Consider the following 20,420-nt stretch of genomic DNA (forward strand, 5'->3'; position numbering starts at 1 on the left):
ATCGCGGGGATGCCCGCAGCGATTGAGTCCGCGGGTCCCGCGACCGGACTCACGGGGGTCCCGGCCAGCGTGGGAGCGTGCCGGCGGCGTGGCACGCTCCCGATGGCAGGGCGGAAAATTTAAAGGGACGTACATGTACGCCCATTTGCCTGCCCGTGCCATTCTGTCGACGTACATCGTCGTGCGCTGGTCGGCAAGTGGTTAATAAAGAAAGGCGTTTTTTATGAAGAGTGCGGCAGTCCAGAGTCTACTTTCATCTGTTGCTATCAGCAATTGCCAGCACCTGTGGCCTCCGGGCTGAGAGAACAGTTCACGATCTGCATGTGTGTTCCTGGAGCGATGAGACTCTCTTTTCTCTGCACTACAATTAAAGAATATGGGAGCTAGTGGAGTATGCGGGGAGGATAGAGCTTTGCAATGTTGTACTCTATCCCAGACCGTTATGGAATGAGACAGGGTAGGACACAATATAGGAGGCCGAAGGTGGCTAGGGAGCCACATTAGAGAACCTATGGAGAAAGGATGGCACGAAAGAGCCTCAATAGAGACCCAGAGGGGTGTAGATCCTTTGGCCGTTGTGTAAGAAAGCTGAGTTATTTGAGTCGCTAGCTGATAATAAGCTATTAAATTAGGGAGGCCAAGCCTACCAGACGGTTTTGAGACATACAATGTAATTTTATTCATTCAGGGTTTATTATTGCTCCAAATAAAACGAAGGATGTCTAATTGTAGTTGCTGTATCTCCCCACCACAACCACAATCAGTAGAGTCCTAAAATAATCAAATATCCTAAGTAGGAAAGTCATCTTAATAGAATTGATTCTGCCAAACCAAGACAAAGGATAGTCTGCCCATCACTGGGGATCTTCCTAGAGTTGACGGAAGAGTTGAGGATAATTAGCCTGACAGAGAGTATCTATCGAGGGTGTCAGCTGGATGCCTAAATATGGGAGGGAGCTTTGTTTCCATTGAAAATGATAAGTGTGACATAAGGTCGAGACCATCGAGGAGGGTAAAGAAATATTAAGGGCTGTAGTTTTTTGGGTATTTAGAGAAAGTCCTGATATCTGAAAAAATTGATGGAACAGAGTCAGAAGAACCACAGATTGGCTAAAAAGGAAAGGGTCAAAGCTCTCCCGCCCACTATATCCCAAAGCTCAGTGGGATGCAGGGGAAAGTAGCTGAGCCTGCACCAGCAGAACCTAGAACAGACACTAAAAAACGAATGCTACTCTCCCTGATTACAGGGAGGCCAAAAAACTAAGTTTATTTAACACTATCAGCCTACTGAGGGGCACTACACTATAAATGGTAGCTATCAATAACCCCTTTTTGTGAAAGTGTGTTTTTTCAGTACATCCTATCTCAATTTTACATTCACACAGAACCAGAAAAAAGTGGATCTATAAACCTAACACCCTCGGTCCAGGGTCTCCAGTAAACAACGTTTAGAAATGTTACCTGGGTACTTTCAACTAACTGAAAAAAGTGACTTCTACAGAGACATAGTCCTATTTTTTATAGTTTATATATAGTTGTTTTGGGTTTGCTTTTTCAGTATACATTTCTGGTCTCTGGAAGTCTTTGAAACAATTTACTTGTTTTCAATAGATTTTTTTCAGTAAATGTTGATACTTGTATAGTATTTTTCTGTTCATACATGTTTCTTCCACACAACAAGAATTAACATTTGTAAGTATTTTACTTTTATCTCTTCTCCCTAGACTCCTCCCAGAGTGCACGTGCTCAGCATCACATCCAGAGGTTGTCTTTGGGAAATAGACATATGAGTGCTGCCAGCATTGCTGCAGAGGTTGAAGGGGTGGAAGGGTCAGCCTGTCAGTGCTCAGACCATAGTCTGCACACTGCATTAAATTGGTCTGTATGGCTGTCATCCCAGAAGGAAGCCTTTTATAAAAATGATGCACAAGAAAACTAGCAAACAGTTTGCTGAAGACAAGCAGACTAATAACATGGATTGCTGGAACCATGTCCTGTGGTCTGATGAGACCAAGATAAACTTATTTGGTTCAGATGGTGTCAAGTGTGTGGCGGCAACCAGGAGTAAAAAGATAAGTGTGTCTTGCCTACAGTCAAGCATGATGGTGGGAGTGTCATGGTCTGGGGTTGTATGAGTGCTGCAGGCACTGGGGAGCTACAGTTCATTGAGGGAACCATGAATGCCAACATGTACTGTGGCATACTGAAGCAGAGCATGATCCCCTCCCTTCAGAGACTGGGCCGCATGGCAATATTCCAACGTGCTAACGACCCCAAACATACCTCCAAGACAAACACTGCTTTGCTAAAGAAGCTGAGGTTAAGGGTGGTGGACTGGCCAAGCATGTCTCCAGACCTTAACACTATTGAGCATCTGTCAAACGAAAGGTGGAGGAGCACACCAGCACCGTGATGTCGTTCATGGAGGAGTGGAAGAGGATTTCAGTGGCAACCTGTGAAGCTCTGGTGACCTCCATGCCCAAGAGGGTTAAGGCAGTGCTGGAAAATAATGGTGGCCACAAAAAATATTGACACTTTGGGCCCAATTTGGAAATTTTCACTTAGGGGTGTTGCCAGCGGTTTAGCCATTAATGGCTGTGTGTTGAGTTATTTTGAGGAGACAGAAAATATACACTGTTATACAAGCTATACACTCACTACTTTACATTGTTGCACAGTATAATTTCTTCAATGTTGTCACATGAAAATATATATATACAAAAATGTGAGGGGTGTACTCACTTTTGTGAGATACTGTATATAAGCTCAACTGTTGCTAACCTGTAATGCTCAAACTTAAAATCAACATACTACCCTAACCTATCCATATACTACCCTAGCCTATCTATACAGTATACTACCCTAGCCTCTCTATATATTATTATATTATTATTATTATAATACACTATTTATATAGCGCCAACAGTTTACGCACCGCTTTACAATGTATGGGGGGACAACACAATTACAGTACAATACAAAAGGTACAGGAGGGCCCTGCTCGTAGAGCTTACGTTCTAAAGGGAGGGGGTGGTGGTACAAAAGGTAATAGCTGCAGAGAATGATTTGATGGGGGTGGCTCTGGGACAGTTGTTAGGTGGGTGTGGGATAGGCTTCCCTGAATAATTGAGTTTTCAGCGATGTCCTAAAGGTGGACAGGGTAGGGGCTGATCGGACAGACTGGGGCAGGGAGTTCCAGAGGATGGGAGAGGCTCTGGAGAAGTCTTGAAGGTGAGCATGAGAGGTGGTAACAAGGGAGCTAGAAGCAGGAAGTCCTGGGAGGAGCGGAGGGGACCATTTGGGCGATATCTGCAGATGAGGTTGCTGATGTAGATGGGGGCGATGTTGTGGATGGCTTTGTATGTTATGGTTAGTATTTTGAATTTATATATAAATTCAATATATTATATATTTATTAAATATATTACCCTAGCCTGCCCATATACTACCCTAGCCTGTCCACATACTACTCTAGCCTGTCTAGATACTACCCTAGCCTGTCTATATACTACCCTAATCTGTCCATATACTACCCTAGCCTGTCTATACAGTATACTACCCTTGCCTCTCTACCCTAGCCTCTCTATATATTACCCTAGCCTGTTGATATACTACCCTAGCCTGTCCAAATACTACCCTAGCCTGCCCATATACTACCCTAGTCTGTCCATATACTACCCTAGCCTGTCCAAAATGAGGTTTCGCCTAGGGTGTCAAAAATCCTTGCACGAGCCCTGGCTGTTTGTACTGTGAGACAGAGGGTCACTTACTACTGCACTCTGTACTCTGTTTCACTATTGATTTCTATATCACTTACTTTGGACCCCTGAATGCTGTAATTAATGCAGGGATCAGTAGTTTCTCCCTTGGCTGTTGAAAGTGGTTGTAAAGCCTAAACATTTTTTACCTTAATGCATTCTGTGTATTAAGGTAAAACATTTTTAGGCATCAGCATCCCCCCTACCCCCCCATTTTGAAAACATGAACATTTGATCCAGTGCTGTGCGTGTCTGCAGCTCTTCTCTCCCCTCACTTCCAGGTCATGCTGGCTTTGCTGGGGCACCGGGAGTCATAAGCCAGTGACGAGGGAGGCGTGTCAATGGATGCAGCAGCAGGGCTCAGGAGCAAGCACGCACAAGTGCCCATGAGAAGCAGCTTCCCATGGGGGCGCTGGAAAGAGAGGAGGAGCCAGGAGTGCCATCAGGAGATCTGAGCGGGTAAGCATAGACATGTTTGCTATTTATTTATTTTTATTACCTTTACAATTGCTTGAACTTCCTGTGGGAAATTCTACAATTGCTGCCTCTACACCTTTTTGTTTTTGCTATCAGGGTCTAAACTTTACACTGTACACTATGGGACAGGGGCGTTTTTTTGAAAAGTGGGCCTGTGTGCAAGACCTTAGTGGTAATAGTGAATACATGTCACAGAATTCAAGGGGATAAATGTTTGGGGATTTTCACAAAGTAAGTTTACAAACTTCAAGATCATTCAGATTAATAGGAATAGGCTATAAATAATTGAAATACAATGTGGAAATGAAAATATGAGTTTACATTTTGACCATAGATCTACATTAAAGTAGAACTAATGGCAAAACATTTTTTTTCCTTTTGGATAGAGTAAGGGTGGGTTATAACCCCTGTCAGATTTGTTTTGCCATCTGTGATTTCCCTTAACTTCCTGTCCCATAGTCAAAATAGGAAATGAGCTGAGGAAAGTGAGTGGAATCCCTGGTTGTAAACAAGATCACCAGAACTAGTGTCCCCATTGGGAAATTTCCCCTCTATTACTCTTCTGGGGACAACCCAAAATTGGGGATTTTATTTTACTTTCACTTTTAATGATAACAATAAACAGGACAAATAGAGTGAATCTCCCTAACATGGGCACATAAAGCAGTAAAAACCTGACAGATGTTCTAATCCAGCTCTACTCTGTCCAAAACTAAAATAAAGTTTGGCCCGTAGTTATACTGAGCCGTATTATCCTGGGAGGACCTCATATGATGTCCCCACAGGATCACGCCTCACGGGCTGAGCTTCGTCACGATCTGTCACCTGCTGTGTCCATCGGATGCAGCTGATGACAGATCACCATACCTCCCAACTTTTTGAAATGAGAACGAGGGACACCTATTAGCAAACGTATATAGGCATAGGACACACCCCCTGCCATGCCCCCTTAAAGGAGAATTATACAAAAAAAAATATTAGTTAAACCCACATGTGCTTTTTTACCACTACTACAGTATTCCTTTATACCTTTATACCTTTACTTTATACCTTTACTTTTATTAATGTTTAAATTCAACAATTTAGAAAATGAAAGGTCTAGCACTGGGAAACACTTTGTGAAAGTTAAAAAGTGCATTTTATATACAACTATATAGATCAGACCACAAAGAAGAAAAGAGGGACAGAGGCACTTTGTTCTGAATCAGCGACAGTCCCTCAAAATCAAGGATAGTTGGGAGCTATGGATTACTGTACCATCCTGCTGCTGGTGCCATGTGATCACTGTGATCACATTATCACAGCAGATCACATTACTTTTATTCGTGCCTTTCATTGTGTACTATTGTGGTGAGCTCTGTCATTGGTCACAGTGATCACATGGTACAGACAGGGCCAATCACAGCCCATCTGTGCCATGTGATTAGCTTTGGCCAATTACAGCTAATCACAAATGTAAACGTTGATCGAATAGTTTTCATTCAGAAAAAAATGTTGCTTATAATTGTAAAATTAACAGTATCATGGTCTGGTAAAAAAAAAGAAAATCCTGATCGTCTACCCAGAATAGTAAATTGTTACTATGGTAGCCCTGGTCAATGTATGTAAAAGAACAAAAATTGTAAAAGAAAGAAAAAAAAAATGTAATAAAAATGATTACATTTTTTGTTTTTATATACTGTCAACAGTCAGTGTCCCTGATCCCCACCACACGTTATATGATGACACTGTACTTCACTGGTGACAGTATTTAAAAAATAGGGATGAGCCGAACACCCCCCCGGTTCGGTTCGCACCAGAACATTTGAACGGACTGAAAATTCGTACGAACTTTAGAACCCTATTAAAGTCTATGGGACTCGAATGTTCGAAATCAAAAGTGCTAATTTTAAAGGCTAATATGCAAGCTATGCAACAGACAACACTAGCAATAAAGGGTATCTTCAGGTGTATACTGCGCTGTGATAAAGACTCCCACGCATGGGTCAGGACACACCCTGGACCTCATTTTCAAACAGAACATCGACGTCAACATACTCGACAACATAACTCTGCCATGGACGGATCACCACGCCATCAAATTCAAAATCACTACCAACATCACCAACGCAAAACGGAAACCTGTAACAACGCACTGGACCAGATCGCATAAAAAACTGTACTCCGAAGCCTTCAAAACCACTCTGTCCAAAAAAATATCTACAATAACCTTAAACCACTCTACGGAGGAAACACTCAACTCCCTGAACAAGGCATTACTGCAATCAGCAGACTCGGTAGCACCAAAACGCAGGGCTCTCATCAGGAAGAAAAATGCTGGATGGTTTAATAGCTCCCTCTCCGTACTAAAGCAAGAACGCAGAAGAGCGGAAAGAACATGGAGAAGAAATCCCACCGAGGAAAACCTATTTAACTACAAAGGTCTGACAGAGAATTATCGGAAAGCAATCTTCAAAGCCAAAAAGGACCACTTCTCATATACAATCTCAACGGCCGCAAACCAACCACGGGAACTGTTTAAACTGGTTAATCAATCAATGAATCCGGTGTGCCTAGAACCCCCAGAAAGCGAATCCCAGGATTACTGTGACAAACTGTCGGATTTTTTCATCGATAAAGTCAAAACCATCAGGGAAACAATTTGTCAGAAGAAAACATCCAACCTCAGCCAGCAAATACATAAAGAGGATGTCCGCACCAACATACCGCAACCGCCAAAATTTTCACTATCCCCAATTACCGTAGACACCGCAAAAAACATCATTAATAAACTGCGTGACAGTATCTCACCTATTGACATCATCCCCACAAAACTACTGAAAGAATGCTCCGACATCGTGGCTCCAACCATAACCCACCTCATAAACCGATCATTCCACGAAGGGATTGTTCCCAGCATCCTCAAACAAGGCATCGTCAAACCTCTACTCAAGAAACCAAACCTGGACCCTCAGGATCCAAACAACCGTAGGCCGATTACAAGCCTCAACACCATTTCTAAGATCATGGAGAAAGCTGTAGTACATCAGATACAACTTCACCTGGATACTCACAAACTCCTGGACCCGCTGCAATCAGGCTTCCGCCCGGGTCATGGAACAGAAACAGCTCACCTCAAGATTTGGGATGACGCCCTCGAAGCAGCAGATGACGGAGAGCCGTGTCTCCTCGTACTGCTAGACCTAAGTGCAGCGTTTGATACAGTAGATCACAATACTCTACTCGTCCGCCTCACAGAAGTAGCCGGAGTCCAAGACATAGATCTTCATTGGTTCGCGTCCTTCCTAGGAAATCGGTCACAGACAGTGAAACTAGGAAAATTCCTCTCCGAAACTCGGGCAGTCACCTGCGGAGTCCCTCAAGGCTCTCCGTTGTCACCCGTTCTCTTCAACATTTACATTCGCCCACTCCTTCAAATCATCAGATGCTCAGATCTCTGCTTCCAATCTTACGCTGACGACACGCAACTTTATTTCCGGATCAATGGAAAAAAAGATCACCAACAACAACTTGAAAACTGCCTCAAATCAATAGAGGACTGGATGACCACCAACTCCCTCCAGCTGAACCAATCAAAGACAAAGCTTCTTATCTTACACCAAAATCATAAGCCCGCAACCAAAACCTCCTGGTCTCCACCAACCGTCTTTGGGCAGACTATCTCCCCAAAGACCAAAGCGAAGAGTCTCGGGGTTATTTTAGACGCACAAATGTCAATGGATGCGCAAATAGGATCTGTAGTCAGTCGATCTCACCATCTGCTGCGCATGCTTCGCAGACTCATCCCTTTTATCCCAAAGAATGACAAAGCAGTGGTAGTTGGAACAATCATTAATTCACGACTGGACTATGCAAACTCACTTTACATAGGATTACCACAATATCAACTTGCGCGATTACAACTGATCCAAAACACGGCGGCAAGGCTGATAACAGGAAAAAAACCCTGGGAATCCATTTCTCCTTCACTGAGGAGCTTACATTGGCTAACCGTAAAAAATCAGATCACGTTCAAGACCCTTTGCCTCACCCACAAATGCGTGCATAGAGAAGCTCCGCAATACCTAATGGAGAAAATAAATCATTACACACCAAACCGCAGTCTTCGATCAGCCAACAAAAACCTCCTCCTCGTGCCCAAAGCCCGGTATAAATCCAAGGGTGATCGGAGATTCGCTGTCCAAGGGCCTCGGCTATGGAATGCTCTACCAATCAACATCCGCCTGGAAGAAAATCACCTGGCTTTTAGGAAAAAACTCAAGACCTTCCTCTTTTAGCAGATGATCAAAGCTCGCCACAGCGTCTAGAGGCGATTCAGTTCGCATTGTGCGCTATATAAGTATTTCATTCATTCATTCATTCAACACCCAGTTTAATTCCTGCAGATGCCTGTATTAGAGAACACCAGCAATAAAGGGTAGATACAGATGTATACTGCGCTGGAGGCACACAACACCCACTAACTCCTGCAGATGGCTGTATTAGAGAAGAACAGCAATAAAGGGTAGCTACAGGTGTATACTGCGCTGGGGGCACACAACACCCACTAACTCCTGCAGATGGCTGCATTAGAGAACAACAGCAATAAAGGGTAGATACAGGTGTATACTGAGCTGGAGGCACACAACACCCACTTTAACTCCTGCAGATGCCTGAGAAAAGAACACACTGTCCCTGCCTATCCTTCTCTCCCTGCACACCGGAACACAGTACACAAGGCCGCCATGCTGGCCAATCATGAGACAGCAATGCACTGCAACACCCACTAACTCCTGCAGATGGCTGAGAAAAGACACGCTGTCCCTGCCTATCTTGCTCTTTCCCTGCATGCCAACACACTACACAAGGCCGCCATGCTGGTGGCCTTATATAGTGTGGGGCGTGTACTAAACCCCCTGAGCTATAATTGCCCACAGGCATCCTGCCTGTGGCCAATTATTACTCTCTTCGCTGCCGGCGCTGTGATTGGCCAAGCATGCGGGGTCACAGTGCATTCTTGGCCAATCATGAGCCAGCAATGCACTGCGATGGCGTAGTGCATTGTGGGCCATTCGCGCCACACGAATTTGGTGCGAACGGTCCACAAAGTTCTGAATTCCCTGAACAGACGAACGGCCGATGTTCAAGTCGAACATGCGTTCGAATCGAACACCGATCTCATCCCTAGTAAAAAAAAGAAAAAAATGGTGACCAAAAAATTTCAACTTCTAAAAACTCGTAATGCCTCTTACTAAATACCTTGGACTGTCATTTGAGAGATATTTGTAGTGTCTTGACATTTTCGGGCCTCAAAAAATGGCTGTCAGTACATAAGGATTGATCGATTTTCAGATATACAGTATATACCATAGTTTGTGAACTCTATAACCTTCCTACAGACTAAATAATATACACAAATTTGTGTTATTTTTACCAAAGAAATGTAGCAGAATACATTTGGCCAAAACTTATGAAGAAAGATTATTTATTTGCAAAATGTTATAAAAGAAACAAAGAAAAACGCTTTTTTTTTCAAAATGTTCTGTCTTTTTTCGTTTACTAAGCAAAAAAATCAGGGGTGATTAAATACCACCGAAATAAAGCTCTATTTGTGTGAAAAAAAAATGATAAAAATGTAATTTGGGTACAGTGGTACAGTGTTGCATTACCGCACAATTGTCATTCAAAGTGTGAAGGTGCTGAACCCTGAAAATTGGCCTGGGCAGCAAGGGGGTAAAAGTGTCCGGTATTGAAGCCGTAAAATAATGTATTTTCAGATGTTTTTACATTCTGTTCAGTAAATTTACACGCATTCTTACCACAGCAAACTGCAAGAGATCATCACCCAGTTCATTCTTAATTTTTCGGAATAAGCTCACAGCTGTTTTGCAAGGACCACACCAGGCCTGGTACAGGTCCACCACTAAGAAAAAAACAGATCAATGGAGTATCAGCATATCATTTGTCAGGTCACAATCCAAAATGAAAGACATGAGAAACCATCCAAACGCTAAACAAGATACAATTCTGGCCTTTTTATTGTAATATTCTGTCCTTGATAAAGGAAACAGGTTCTGGCAAGAACCTCATGCCGGCCTTGCTTATTCCAAGCGTGTGTGCACAAACATACACATATTCCTTAGCATATGATTTTTTTTAAGCGTGCAAAGATGGGCACATGCATATGAGTATTGCTGGCACCTTGATGACCTATTTAACATAAGGTTTCAATGATATCATCACTGAATGGTTTTTAAACGTATTCCCTGTGATCTGTGTTTCAAAGTTCCATAGTTAGTAAGGTTGAATAAAGACACCAGTCCATCCAGTTCAACCTGAGTGAGTGTCTACAGCTGTCCCTATGCCTGTACATTGCACACTCACATTGGTCCCTACCCTCAAGGAGCCCACAATCCCATTCATATACTAGGGCCAATTTTTGGACAGAAGCCAATTAACCTACCTGCATGTCTTTGGAGTGTGGGAGGAAACCGGAGTACCTGGAGGAAACCCACGCAGGCACAGGGAGAACACTGCAAACAGGCAGGTAGTGTCCTGGTTGGGATTCAAACCAGCGACCCTTCTTACTGCTAGGCAAGAGTGATAACCACTACACCACTGTGCCGCCCGTGTTTCCAAAGTCTGCTTGACTCCATTCCTGACTGACTACGTTTGACTCTTCTCTGGATTACCTTTGCCTATTCATGTTTTCCCCGCTTACAGCTGAATGTAAACAAAAAAAGTCCAGCATTAAAAAACTTTTTAAAAAACTGTGTGCCCCCCCCCCCCCGCATCCTTATCAGGCCCAGCAGGGGGTCTGGTACGGATTTTAAGGAGAATCCCATGCCAAAATGTAAAAAAAAAAAAATGTTGTGGGGTCACTCCCAAAATCCATACCAGGCCCTTATCTAAGCATGCAGCCCAGCAGGCCAGGAAAGGGGGGGGGGGGGGCGAGTGGGTGCCTGAACCATAACAGGCCACCTTCCCCATAACCCTGGCCCAGTGGTTGTAGGTGTTTGGGGGGGGGGTGATTTATCGGAATCTGGAAGACCCCTCTGAAAGAGGTGGCCCCAGATCCCGCCCCCTCCCTCTGTGAATGAGTATGGGATACATGGTACGCTACTTATTTATCCCAAAAAAAGTGTAGTGTAAAAAAAAACACAGGAAACAGTTTTTGACAAGTCCTTTATAAAAAATAAAAAAAGGTCCTCTGGTGTAGATTGATCATTAATCATGATGCCGCCGCTACCGCCGACCTGCCCCTAAAGCCCCATATAGATTTTCTGCTGCTTTTTTCCTTCAGATTTACCAAAACCATATAATATGAGGTCAAGCCTTAGGACTTTCAATTTGTATGCAATCAGGCAGGCCCTTCTACTACATGGTTTTGGTAAATCTGAAGGAAAAAATCAGCAGACAATCTGATAGTGTGTATGGGGCTTTAGTTATTTAACATCTGTCAGACAGTGGGAGCCTTCGTTGGGTGCAGAACTAATTTTATTTTATTTTTTCAGGTCAGCGATAGCGGCTGGCATCGTGATTGACCAAAGATCTACACTGAGGGACATTTTTTTTTATTTTTGTATTTCTAATGCCCTGTACACACGGTCGGAAATTGCGACGGAAAAGGTCCGATCGGATTATATTGTCGGAAAATCCGATCATGTGTGGGCTCTGTCAGACTTTTTCCGTCAGAAATTCCGATGTTTTGTAAATTGTTTTGAAAAATTGTATATTAGTGCATACAAAAAAAAGTATCATGGACAGCACTCAATTGATTCTATCACGCAGTCTGTCATTCCTGTTGCTTTCTTATCCCTTCAGCAACAGTAAATCTTAAAGCTGTCAGCCAGCTGATCGGCCTCTCGTGGCTCTGATTTTAGGCACAGTGCAGAGAATAGAGTGTAACTGAGCATGTGCAGGGCAGGATCGAGACAGTGCATTACTGGATTTTTAATAGTATAGGCACTTATTTTTAATGTTTTATATATCTATAACTGCATCTTCATTTTCTGACTAAAGTTCACTTTAAATGATATACATGGTGGTTTACCTAGGAGTCCTTTGGAAGAGAGAGTCTCCTCCCACTGCTCCTGATTACTTATGATAACCTGATAATGAAAAGAAAAGATTTAAAGTTATTAAAACAATTAGGACTGGAAGGGTTATATAATGGCAACGTTTATTTTCATATTTCAATGTTTGCATTCAAAATAGATTTAAACAGTAAATAAATGGTATTTAGTTCAAGTGCTGTGTAACAAACAATTGCCGTGCTTTTTTATCATTTGCTGCATGCAAGCATTTAGGATATTCTCTAGGCTCTTTGCAGCTCTTTCCTGACTTCAAGCATGTGCGTAGCTGCTCAGACAGGGGCAGGCTGGGCAGGGGGGCAAGGTGACAATTGTCCCCTAGGGTGCCCTAACTTATATTCAAAACTGCCTGCTGACAATTTTTTATTTTTGTGGAGGAAGGAAGTCGGGACCGGAGGCACCGCCATTGCGGCCGCCAACTAATTGTAGGCAGAGGGGAGCGCTCAGGGCCGGCCCTACCATGGGTCTGGCTGGGCCCATTGGGCTGTCTTTGAGGGGGGCAAGTTCCAGATTACGCAGAGCAGGGATCTCCAACTTACCTGGCGACCGCTGTCATACAAAGTCCCCCCTCCTGGACTGGCTCTTATGGTAGACAGCACACTAATAGGAACTGGTCCAGAAGGCAGGATTTTGCATGACAGCGGCCGCGCTGGGTAAGCGGGATATTCCCGCTCTGTGTAATCCATTGGCTCTCCTCTCTCTGCATTGGATGGGCACTGGTGAGGCTGCATTAATGGGCACTGATCAGGCTGCATTGGATGGCTACTGGCAAGGCTGCATTGATGGGCCCTGATAAGTAGTGTTAATTTGGTAGACTAAAACATTTTTGTAGACTAAATGAATACTATTTTAGTCTACTAAAATACGACTAAAACTAAAACAATTGAGATGGCTAAAATATGATTAAAGCTAGAATGGCATTTTAGTAAAAAGACTAAAATACGACTAAAACTAAAATGGCATTTTAGTCAAAAGAGTATGACTAAAACAAAATAGAAATTAGACGTCAAAATTACAACTGGTCTGTAGTGCACGTAGGACATTTTAGTTGACTAAAGTGTACTGGAGATTTAGTAGACTAAATATGACTCAAACGACGATTAAACCTAAAATAATTGAAATTTGCTGCCAAAATTAGCACTTGTGAGGGGCACTGATCAGGCTGCATTGATGAGAACCGATGAGGCTGCACTGGTGGGCACTAGTGATGCTGCATTGATGGGCACTGGTGATGCTGCACTGATGGGCACTGATCAGGCTGCACTGATAAGGCTGAGCTGATGGGCACTGATGAGGCTGAGCTGATGGGCACTGGTGAGGCTGAGCTGATGGGTACTGGTAAGGCTGCATTGGATGGGCACTGGTGAGGCTGCATTGGATGGGTACTGATCAGGCTGCACTAATGGGCACTGATAAGGCTGAGCTAATGGGCACTGGTGAGGCTGCATTGATGAGCACTGATCAGGATGCATTGATGGGCAATGATGAGGCTGCACTGATGGACACTGGTGATGCTGCATTGATGGGCATTGAGGGGGCTGCATAGATGGGCACTGAGGAGGCTGAGCTGATGGGCACTGGTGAGGTTGAACTGATGGCCACTGATGAGGCTGCATTGATGGGCACTGATAAGGCTGAGCTAATGGGCACTGGTGAGGCTGCATTGATGAGCACTGATCAGGCTGCATTGATGGGCAATGATGAGGCTGCACTGATGGACATTGGTGACGCTGCATTGATGGGCACTGAGGAGGCTGCACCGATGGGCACTGAGGAGGCTGAGCTGATGGGCACTGGTGAGGTTGAACTGATGGCCACTGATGAGGCTGCACTGATGGGCACTGATGAGGCTGCATTGATGGGCACTGATCAGGCTGCATTGATGGAGAATGATGAAGCTGCATTGATGGGCACTGATCAGGCTTCATTGATGGGCACTGATCAGGCTCCATTGATGGGCACTGATGAGGCTGAGCTGATGGGTACTGGTGAGGCTGAGCTGATGGGCACTGATGAGGCTACATTGATGGGCACTGATGAGGTTACATTAATGGGCACTGATGAGGTTGCACTGATGGGAACTGGTGAGGCTGCATTGATGCAATATTTGTGTTCCTTTGTTGACCAAAGGAACCAACCTCCTTTGTTGCTATTAACATTAAATTATGTTAAAACATTGTATAATATTTGTCTTGCTTCACAACATATGTATATACCCATTAAAAAAACAGATGGGCATGGATGGTGAGCTGATTCGGTGGTTCAGTAGGCCACTTGACTGGACTTGCCCCCCCAGGCCTAAGGCTGCCAGCTCTTCTCTATGCACAAACCATCTGTGTCCAAACACAGCCCTCTGCATAGGTGTACTGATCAGTGCACCTGTGTGAATGAGGCCTAAAGGCCCGTACACACAATCAGAAAATCGTATGAAAAATACTGCTTCTAAAGCAATCGCACAATAATCTAAATGGAACATTTTTCCGTTTACATCCGATTTCTGTCCCTTCTGTTTTTTTAACATAACAAAAATATGGCTTCAATCTGTTACAAAAAACAGATGTTGACGGTTGTGAATGTAAACAGATGTAAATGGATGATCATCTGTTTACATCCCTTTTTCCATAGAGATGCATTGATGTCTGTTTTTCAGGGGTTACTTTTAGGGGTTACTCTGATGTGATGGGGGGGTCTCTTCCATATAGGGGGTGCCTCTGCCACGAAGGGGCGACTGAAATTATGGTGTAATTCTGATGTGATAGGGGACCTCTGATGTGAAAGCGGGGACTCTGATGTGATGGGAGACTTCTGAAATGACGTTTCTATCCAGCTCTGTAGATTGCTTTAAAAAAGGCTTGGATCCTTTCCTAAATATACTGTTTATAGGATAGCTGGATATAAAAACTAATGGCCAGCAAGTTCCCTATGCCTACACTTGAAGTACCACCACTGCGCCAATGGATAAAATGAACCCACACTCTAGCTGCTACTTTAAATATTAGTGCCAAAATCTGAAGAAAATCTATTCCTTTAAACCTCGTGAAAAAGATATATAGTAGCGCTTAACACAACAAATCTTGTGCATTAATCCTGTTACATAATTATGAACCACCCTGTGACAGAAGTGAAAAAAACTATATAGTGGAAAAAGTGATTTAAAAAGTCCACTACAGTGACAAGTCCATCTGTGTTTTCTTCAAAAAATAAGAATTGGATATAATCTTCTTAATTCTTCCACCACACCATATGTGATAAGTGACTCCTCTCCCTGAAAAGATGCACTCACCAGCTCCCAGTGCCTTACACGCTCATGCTTGGCAACAGTGCTTTCAACCACACATCAAAGGGTTAAATGGATTTTCAAGCTCCAGCTGTGAATATCAATAAAATTCGCTCCACATTTGAATAAAGAAATGCTTCCAATAGTGTAATAACATCAACCAGTTTAATTAAAACCCTCTGTGAAAACTTCATCCATTAAACTCACATCAAATAAAATCTTTAAAAGCCAAACAGTGTAAACACAGCAACTCTCCAAACGATTTGTAATGGCCACAGCGGACCCAATGTCAGCAAGTAGGTTCAATCTCACCAGCTCCTCGGGTTCAAAGCAGCTCTCCATCCACTTCCTCATTCAATGTGCAACGTCAAACATTACACGTGACCGCCGTACAGCCATGCCCCGACATGTTTCGTCATTATCGACTTCTTTGTGGGATTGCTAAAAAGAGATCTTGAGATCTAAAAAGATCCCACACCCCCCCTCCCACAAAATGACATGCCAAATGTGGCATGTCAGGGGGTCACCTTCCCTTAAAGTGGAAGTTCCATTTTTGGGTGGAACTCCGCTCTAAGGGCTCATGCATACAGTTTTTTTTTTACAGTTGCTGGTAGGGGGCATCTGACTTTTTTTTTTTAACTGCATGTTTGCCTATGTGTCCATGCACACAAACTGTCAGAGGCATTTGGAGGCATAAGCGTTTAGGGGTATTAGAAAAAAAAACGACAGCCTGTGCTTCTAGGAGCAGTAAAAACAAACTGTAAAAACATCTTAAAAGCTACTAAACGCTGCTAACAGCGTTAAGCCGCATCAAGCATTTCTTTTTTACAGGTCAAAATCAATGGTTCCCTATGAGAGCCCATTGATTTGAATAGAAGTTGCACCAGAAGTCGGATCATGATGATCCGACTTGCAGTGCGACTTGTGCGCTGAGAATCTTGAAGGAGAACCCCACGCCAAAGTGAAAAAAAACAGCGTGCCCCCCCTCCAAGATCCATACCAGACCCTTCTGGTCTGGTAAAAGCACATATCTGCAGCATGTTAACAATCTGAATCCCCAGCGAGTGACTGGGGATTCAGATTCATCCGCCCCCCTCCCCCCATCTTGGCACCTTATGGCGGCTGCCTAAGCCGCTGTTATAGTTGTTACCATCTAAACCTGCAGATGTGAAATGGACTATGAGAAGCAATGAAGTGCAGAACTTTTTTCTAGTATTCGAGTATCCCTGTCTGTTCCTCCTGGGGCCCCAGACCCATTCCATTCTTATGATACTCCTCCAGTGCTGCAGACTTTTCTGAATATGACACTGGACATCGATCGATCTGTGTATTGCTTGCCATAGTCAGCAGCACGCCCAGACAGGGATAACAGGAAGGGTCTTAAGCCCCGTACACGCAATGACATTAATGGAACGAATGATCCTCCGTTTTTTTTTGCTTCTTTTTTTGTAAACTCATCAGATCGAATCTGATGAGTTTACTAAAGTCACAAAAATTCCTGCACTACAGAAAATTTTTTTGCAAGTGATGTGTTGTAATGTATTTGTATTGCATTTTTGAACGATAGCTGTACTGTTTAAACGAAAATTGTACAATCTGGCATCGTATGAACAAAAAATTTGTGCACGTCTGATAGAATAATATAGGATGAACTGTCATGACCGGCTCTGAAAAGCTCTGTACTAACAATCCGATTATCGCACGAACGCTTTGAAAGCGGTATTTTCCGTACGATTGTCTGATTGTATGTACAGGGCATTAGCAATGTTATAATGTTGGGGTATACAAAGTCATGTTATGCCCTGTACACACGATCAGAAAATCGATACCACTTTCGAATCGATCGTACGATAATCGGATCGTTCGTACAGAGCTTTCGAGAGCCGATCAGGACAGTTCATCCAATATTATTATATCGGACATGCACGGAATTTTTTTTCGTACGATGCCAGATCGTACGATTTTCGTTTGATCAGTACAGCTATCATTCGAAAATGCAATACAAATGCATTACAACACATGACATCACTTCCAAAAAAAAATTCTGTTGTGCGGGAATTTTCGTGACTTTAGTAAACTCATCAGATTCGATCTGAGATTAGCATGCAATAAAAAACAGACGATCATTCGTCCGATATTCTCATCGAGTGTGTGGGGCATTAGTGTCAGATGACATCATACCTGCAGGGTGACATCTTTCTTCTTGCTGCCCATCGTTGCTGCTCTCCGGGTCAGTACAGATATGTGTGCCCCGGGTCTCCTAGCAGCACAAACGCCGCTTGTTGGTTTCCATAACTACAAGAAGCCGAACATTACAGGCTGGGAACTCCTCCTACAGACCTGCGTTCTATCCAATAGCTGAAAACCTGGGGGGGAGCCTGCGCCGGTGGATTATTGCTGAATGACTTTGCCTTTCTCCCACAGCGGTGTGTTCTATCCAATAGCGGACAACCTGGGGGAGGAGCTTGTCCCTGCAGCTTATCGCCGAGTGGCTTTTGAAGGCTTGACATTTCTCCTGCAAGGGTGAGTCCCTATCCAATAGCTGAGAACTAGGGGGAGGAGTATGTGCCGTCGGCCTATCACTGAGTTGCTTTGCTCTTCTTGTCCTCGTGACTGGTATTTTGCGCTCTGTGAGGGGAGGAGTGTCTGAGGCGGCTGTGAGAGGGATGGATTGGCGGGAAATGGATATGGACGAAGTATTCGAAGAGTTGTATGTATCTGCCGGTTATGGTCAGTGTGAGGGGAGCGGGAGGCGGAAGAGTTGAGGGGACAGGACAGTTTGGTGTCCCCGCAGAGCAACGAGAGAGGAAGTAGCTTGTGCCCCAGTTCTCTTCGTGTAGTGTTAGGCAGTAGCCATTATTCTCGTCTGATGGTTGCTGTGTGTCCCCAGACTAAAGTTGTGTGAAGTGTTGTCACCCCGTCTGTGTTCTTTTTGTGATTTGTCCCATTTAGTTCTGGGCTCTGTTGTCTCTGGGAGAAGCAAAGTCTTACAGGTGTCACCAGCAGGGGCACATTTAGACATGGGGGAGGGGAACCTTATACACAGTTTGTTTACGTTCCCAATGAGAGTCACACACGTTTTAACCATTTGGCAATGGCAAGAAAGCGCCCTGAGGTGATTCAGTTTGCATAGGTAGCGCTATACAAGTCACTCACTCATTTGGCCTCTGGTCCCTCTTTGCTATATGGCACTGCATTACTTTATTTGACAATGGCGCGGTCATGCACTGCTGTACACAAATGACACTTGTATTTTTTTTCCCCACAAATAGTTTTCTTTTGGTGGTTTTTGATCACCACTGCATTAATTTTTTTGCAATATAAGCAAAAAAAGGATAGACAAAAAAATTCTTTCTGCTATAAGGCTGGGTTCACACCGGAGCGATGCGAGAACGCCGCGAATCCGCGGCGTTTTCTCGCATCGCATGCCTCCCGCCGGCAGTTCACACTGCCCTATGCGTACTGCTGGGAGTGTCAGTGAAATGTTAATGACACCCCCAGATCAGTTCGCATATCGCAGTGCGATCTGCAAACTCGGATCGCATGGTGTGAACACCCATGCGATCCGATTCTGCTGCGGACCAAAAAAGGGTCCCGTGCGAGTTTGCGGCGGGTGTGATGCGAATTCAGCCATACTATATATATGGCTGAACTCGCATCGCACAGAGATCGGATGTGATTTGCACTGCAGTGCGGTGCGAATCACATCCGGTTCTCGCTGCCGCAGCGGTGTGAACCCAGCCTAAAACATCAAATGAAAAGAAAATAGTAGAAATCAAATTTCTCTCTCGTTCATTGATGGACACAGCAGCTCTTCTTGACCTTGGGGTTATATCGCCCCTTTAGGAGAGGACTAGGCAGAAAGTGTTAAAAACAGCAACACTTGCACAGCACCACCCAGGGGGAGGTCCTACTGGCTGTAACCCCTCACACTGCATCCAGCAGCTCCAGTTTTTTCCTGCCTTGTGTAAGAGAAGGACCTGGCTCCCGGTGGGACCATTGGTCCTAGGAATTTTTTTCTTTTTTCTACATGGATAATATAGATCCTTGTAGTCTCCCCAGCCTTGCCATCGAGCGTGAGCAGGCCCTAGCTATGCGCTGGGTTGGCCACGATATGCCCCATCTATTCCAGACGTGACTGGTGAGCTATATGCTCCAGGGCACACATATGACCGGGCTACTGCTGTCTGTGTCAGTGTGCTGTGACAGGCAGCCACCCTGTACTGCTCGGATGAGGGAGTCTGTCTGTTGAATGTGTCCAGCCCGTACGCTTAAGGTTTTTCCTTGCCTAGCTTATTTTAATAAGTTTATTTACAAGGAATGGGGAAAACCGTAGCCTGCCCTTTCAGTCCCAAAATGCGTGGCGGTGCATTACCCCTTTGAGGAGAGTTTCTTGAAGAAAATGGACATCTCCGATTGTTGACCCCCCCCCCCCCCCCCCCCCCGGTATCCAGGTCAAATAACCACAATTCCAGTGGATGCGACTCCTGCTTTCAAGGACCCTACCGACCGAAGTACTGAGGCAGTTCCCTGGTCCATGTTTACGGTGGTGGGGTCAGCATTGTGGCCAGTGTAAGCCACGGCCCTAGTCTCGCAGACGCTGACTGAATGGGCTAAGTTGTTGCACCATGAGTTGGAGAAGCAACAGGCTTCCCCGGTCTGCGTGGTGACGGCAGACCAGTTGGTGTAGGGCCTTAAGTATGTCTGTGATGCGGCCTTAGATACGGCCCCCTTGTTTTTCCGCTCGGAAGCAGATTTTTCATCCGCCCGGTTCGGCAGGTAACCGTTCCCAGTCCGACAAGTTGACTGCTGGGGGACAAGAGTCCCTGGTTTCGC

The 20,420-nt window shown here is 44.4% G+C and overlaps 2 protein-coding genes across 2 annotated transcripts in view; one reads left to right on the forward strand and one right to left on the reverse strand.

Moving 5' to 3' along the window:
* NME9 (NME/NM23 family member 9) overlaps positions 1-17,954 on the reverse strand; it is an 82,173-nt gene extending 64,219 nt beyond the window's left edge. The window contains exons 1-3 of the mRNA XM_077448453.1: positions 17,766-17,954; positions 12,268-12,325; positions 10,034-10,137 (exon numbers count right to left, since the gene is read on the reverse strand). Coding sequence (XP_077304579.1) covers positions 10,034-10,137; positions 12,268-12,325; positions 17,766-17,798 — 195 coding nt within the window. The 5' untranslated portion in view covers positions 17,799-17,954. The remainder of the gene's footprint in view (positions 1-10,033; positions 10,138-12,267; positions 12,326-17,765) is intronic.
* Positions 17,955-18,205: 251 nt separating this feature from the next.
* LOC143924247 (uncharacterized) overlaps positions 18,206-20,420 on the forward strand; it is a 63,874-nt gene continuing 61,659 nt past the window's right edge. The window contains exon 1 of the mRNA XM_077448454.1: positions 18,206-18,294. Within this exon, the coding sequence (XP_077304580.1) occupies positions 18,251-18,294 (44 nt within the window). The 5' untranslated portion in view covers positions 18,206-18,250. The remainder of the gene's footprint in view (positions 18,295-20,420) is intronic.

The sequence above is a fragment of the Lithobates pipiens genome, unplaced genomic scaffold (assembly GCF_037356315.1).
Source record: "Lithobates pipiens isolate NorthernLeopardFrog02 unplaced genomic scaffold, aLitPip1_a1.2 Scaffold_22, whole genome shotgun sequence".
NCBI lineage: Eukaryota > Metazoa > Chordata > Amphibia > Anura > Ranidae > Lithobates > Lithobates pipiens.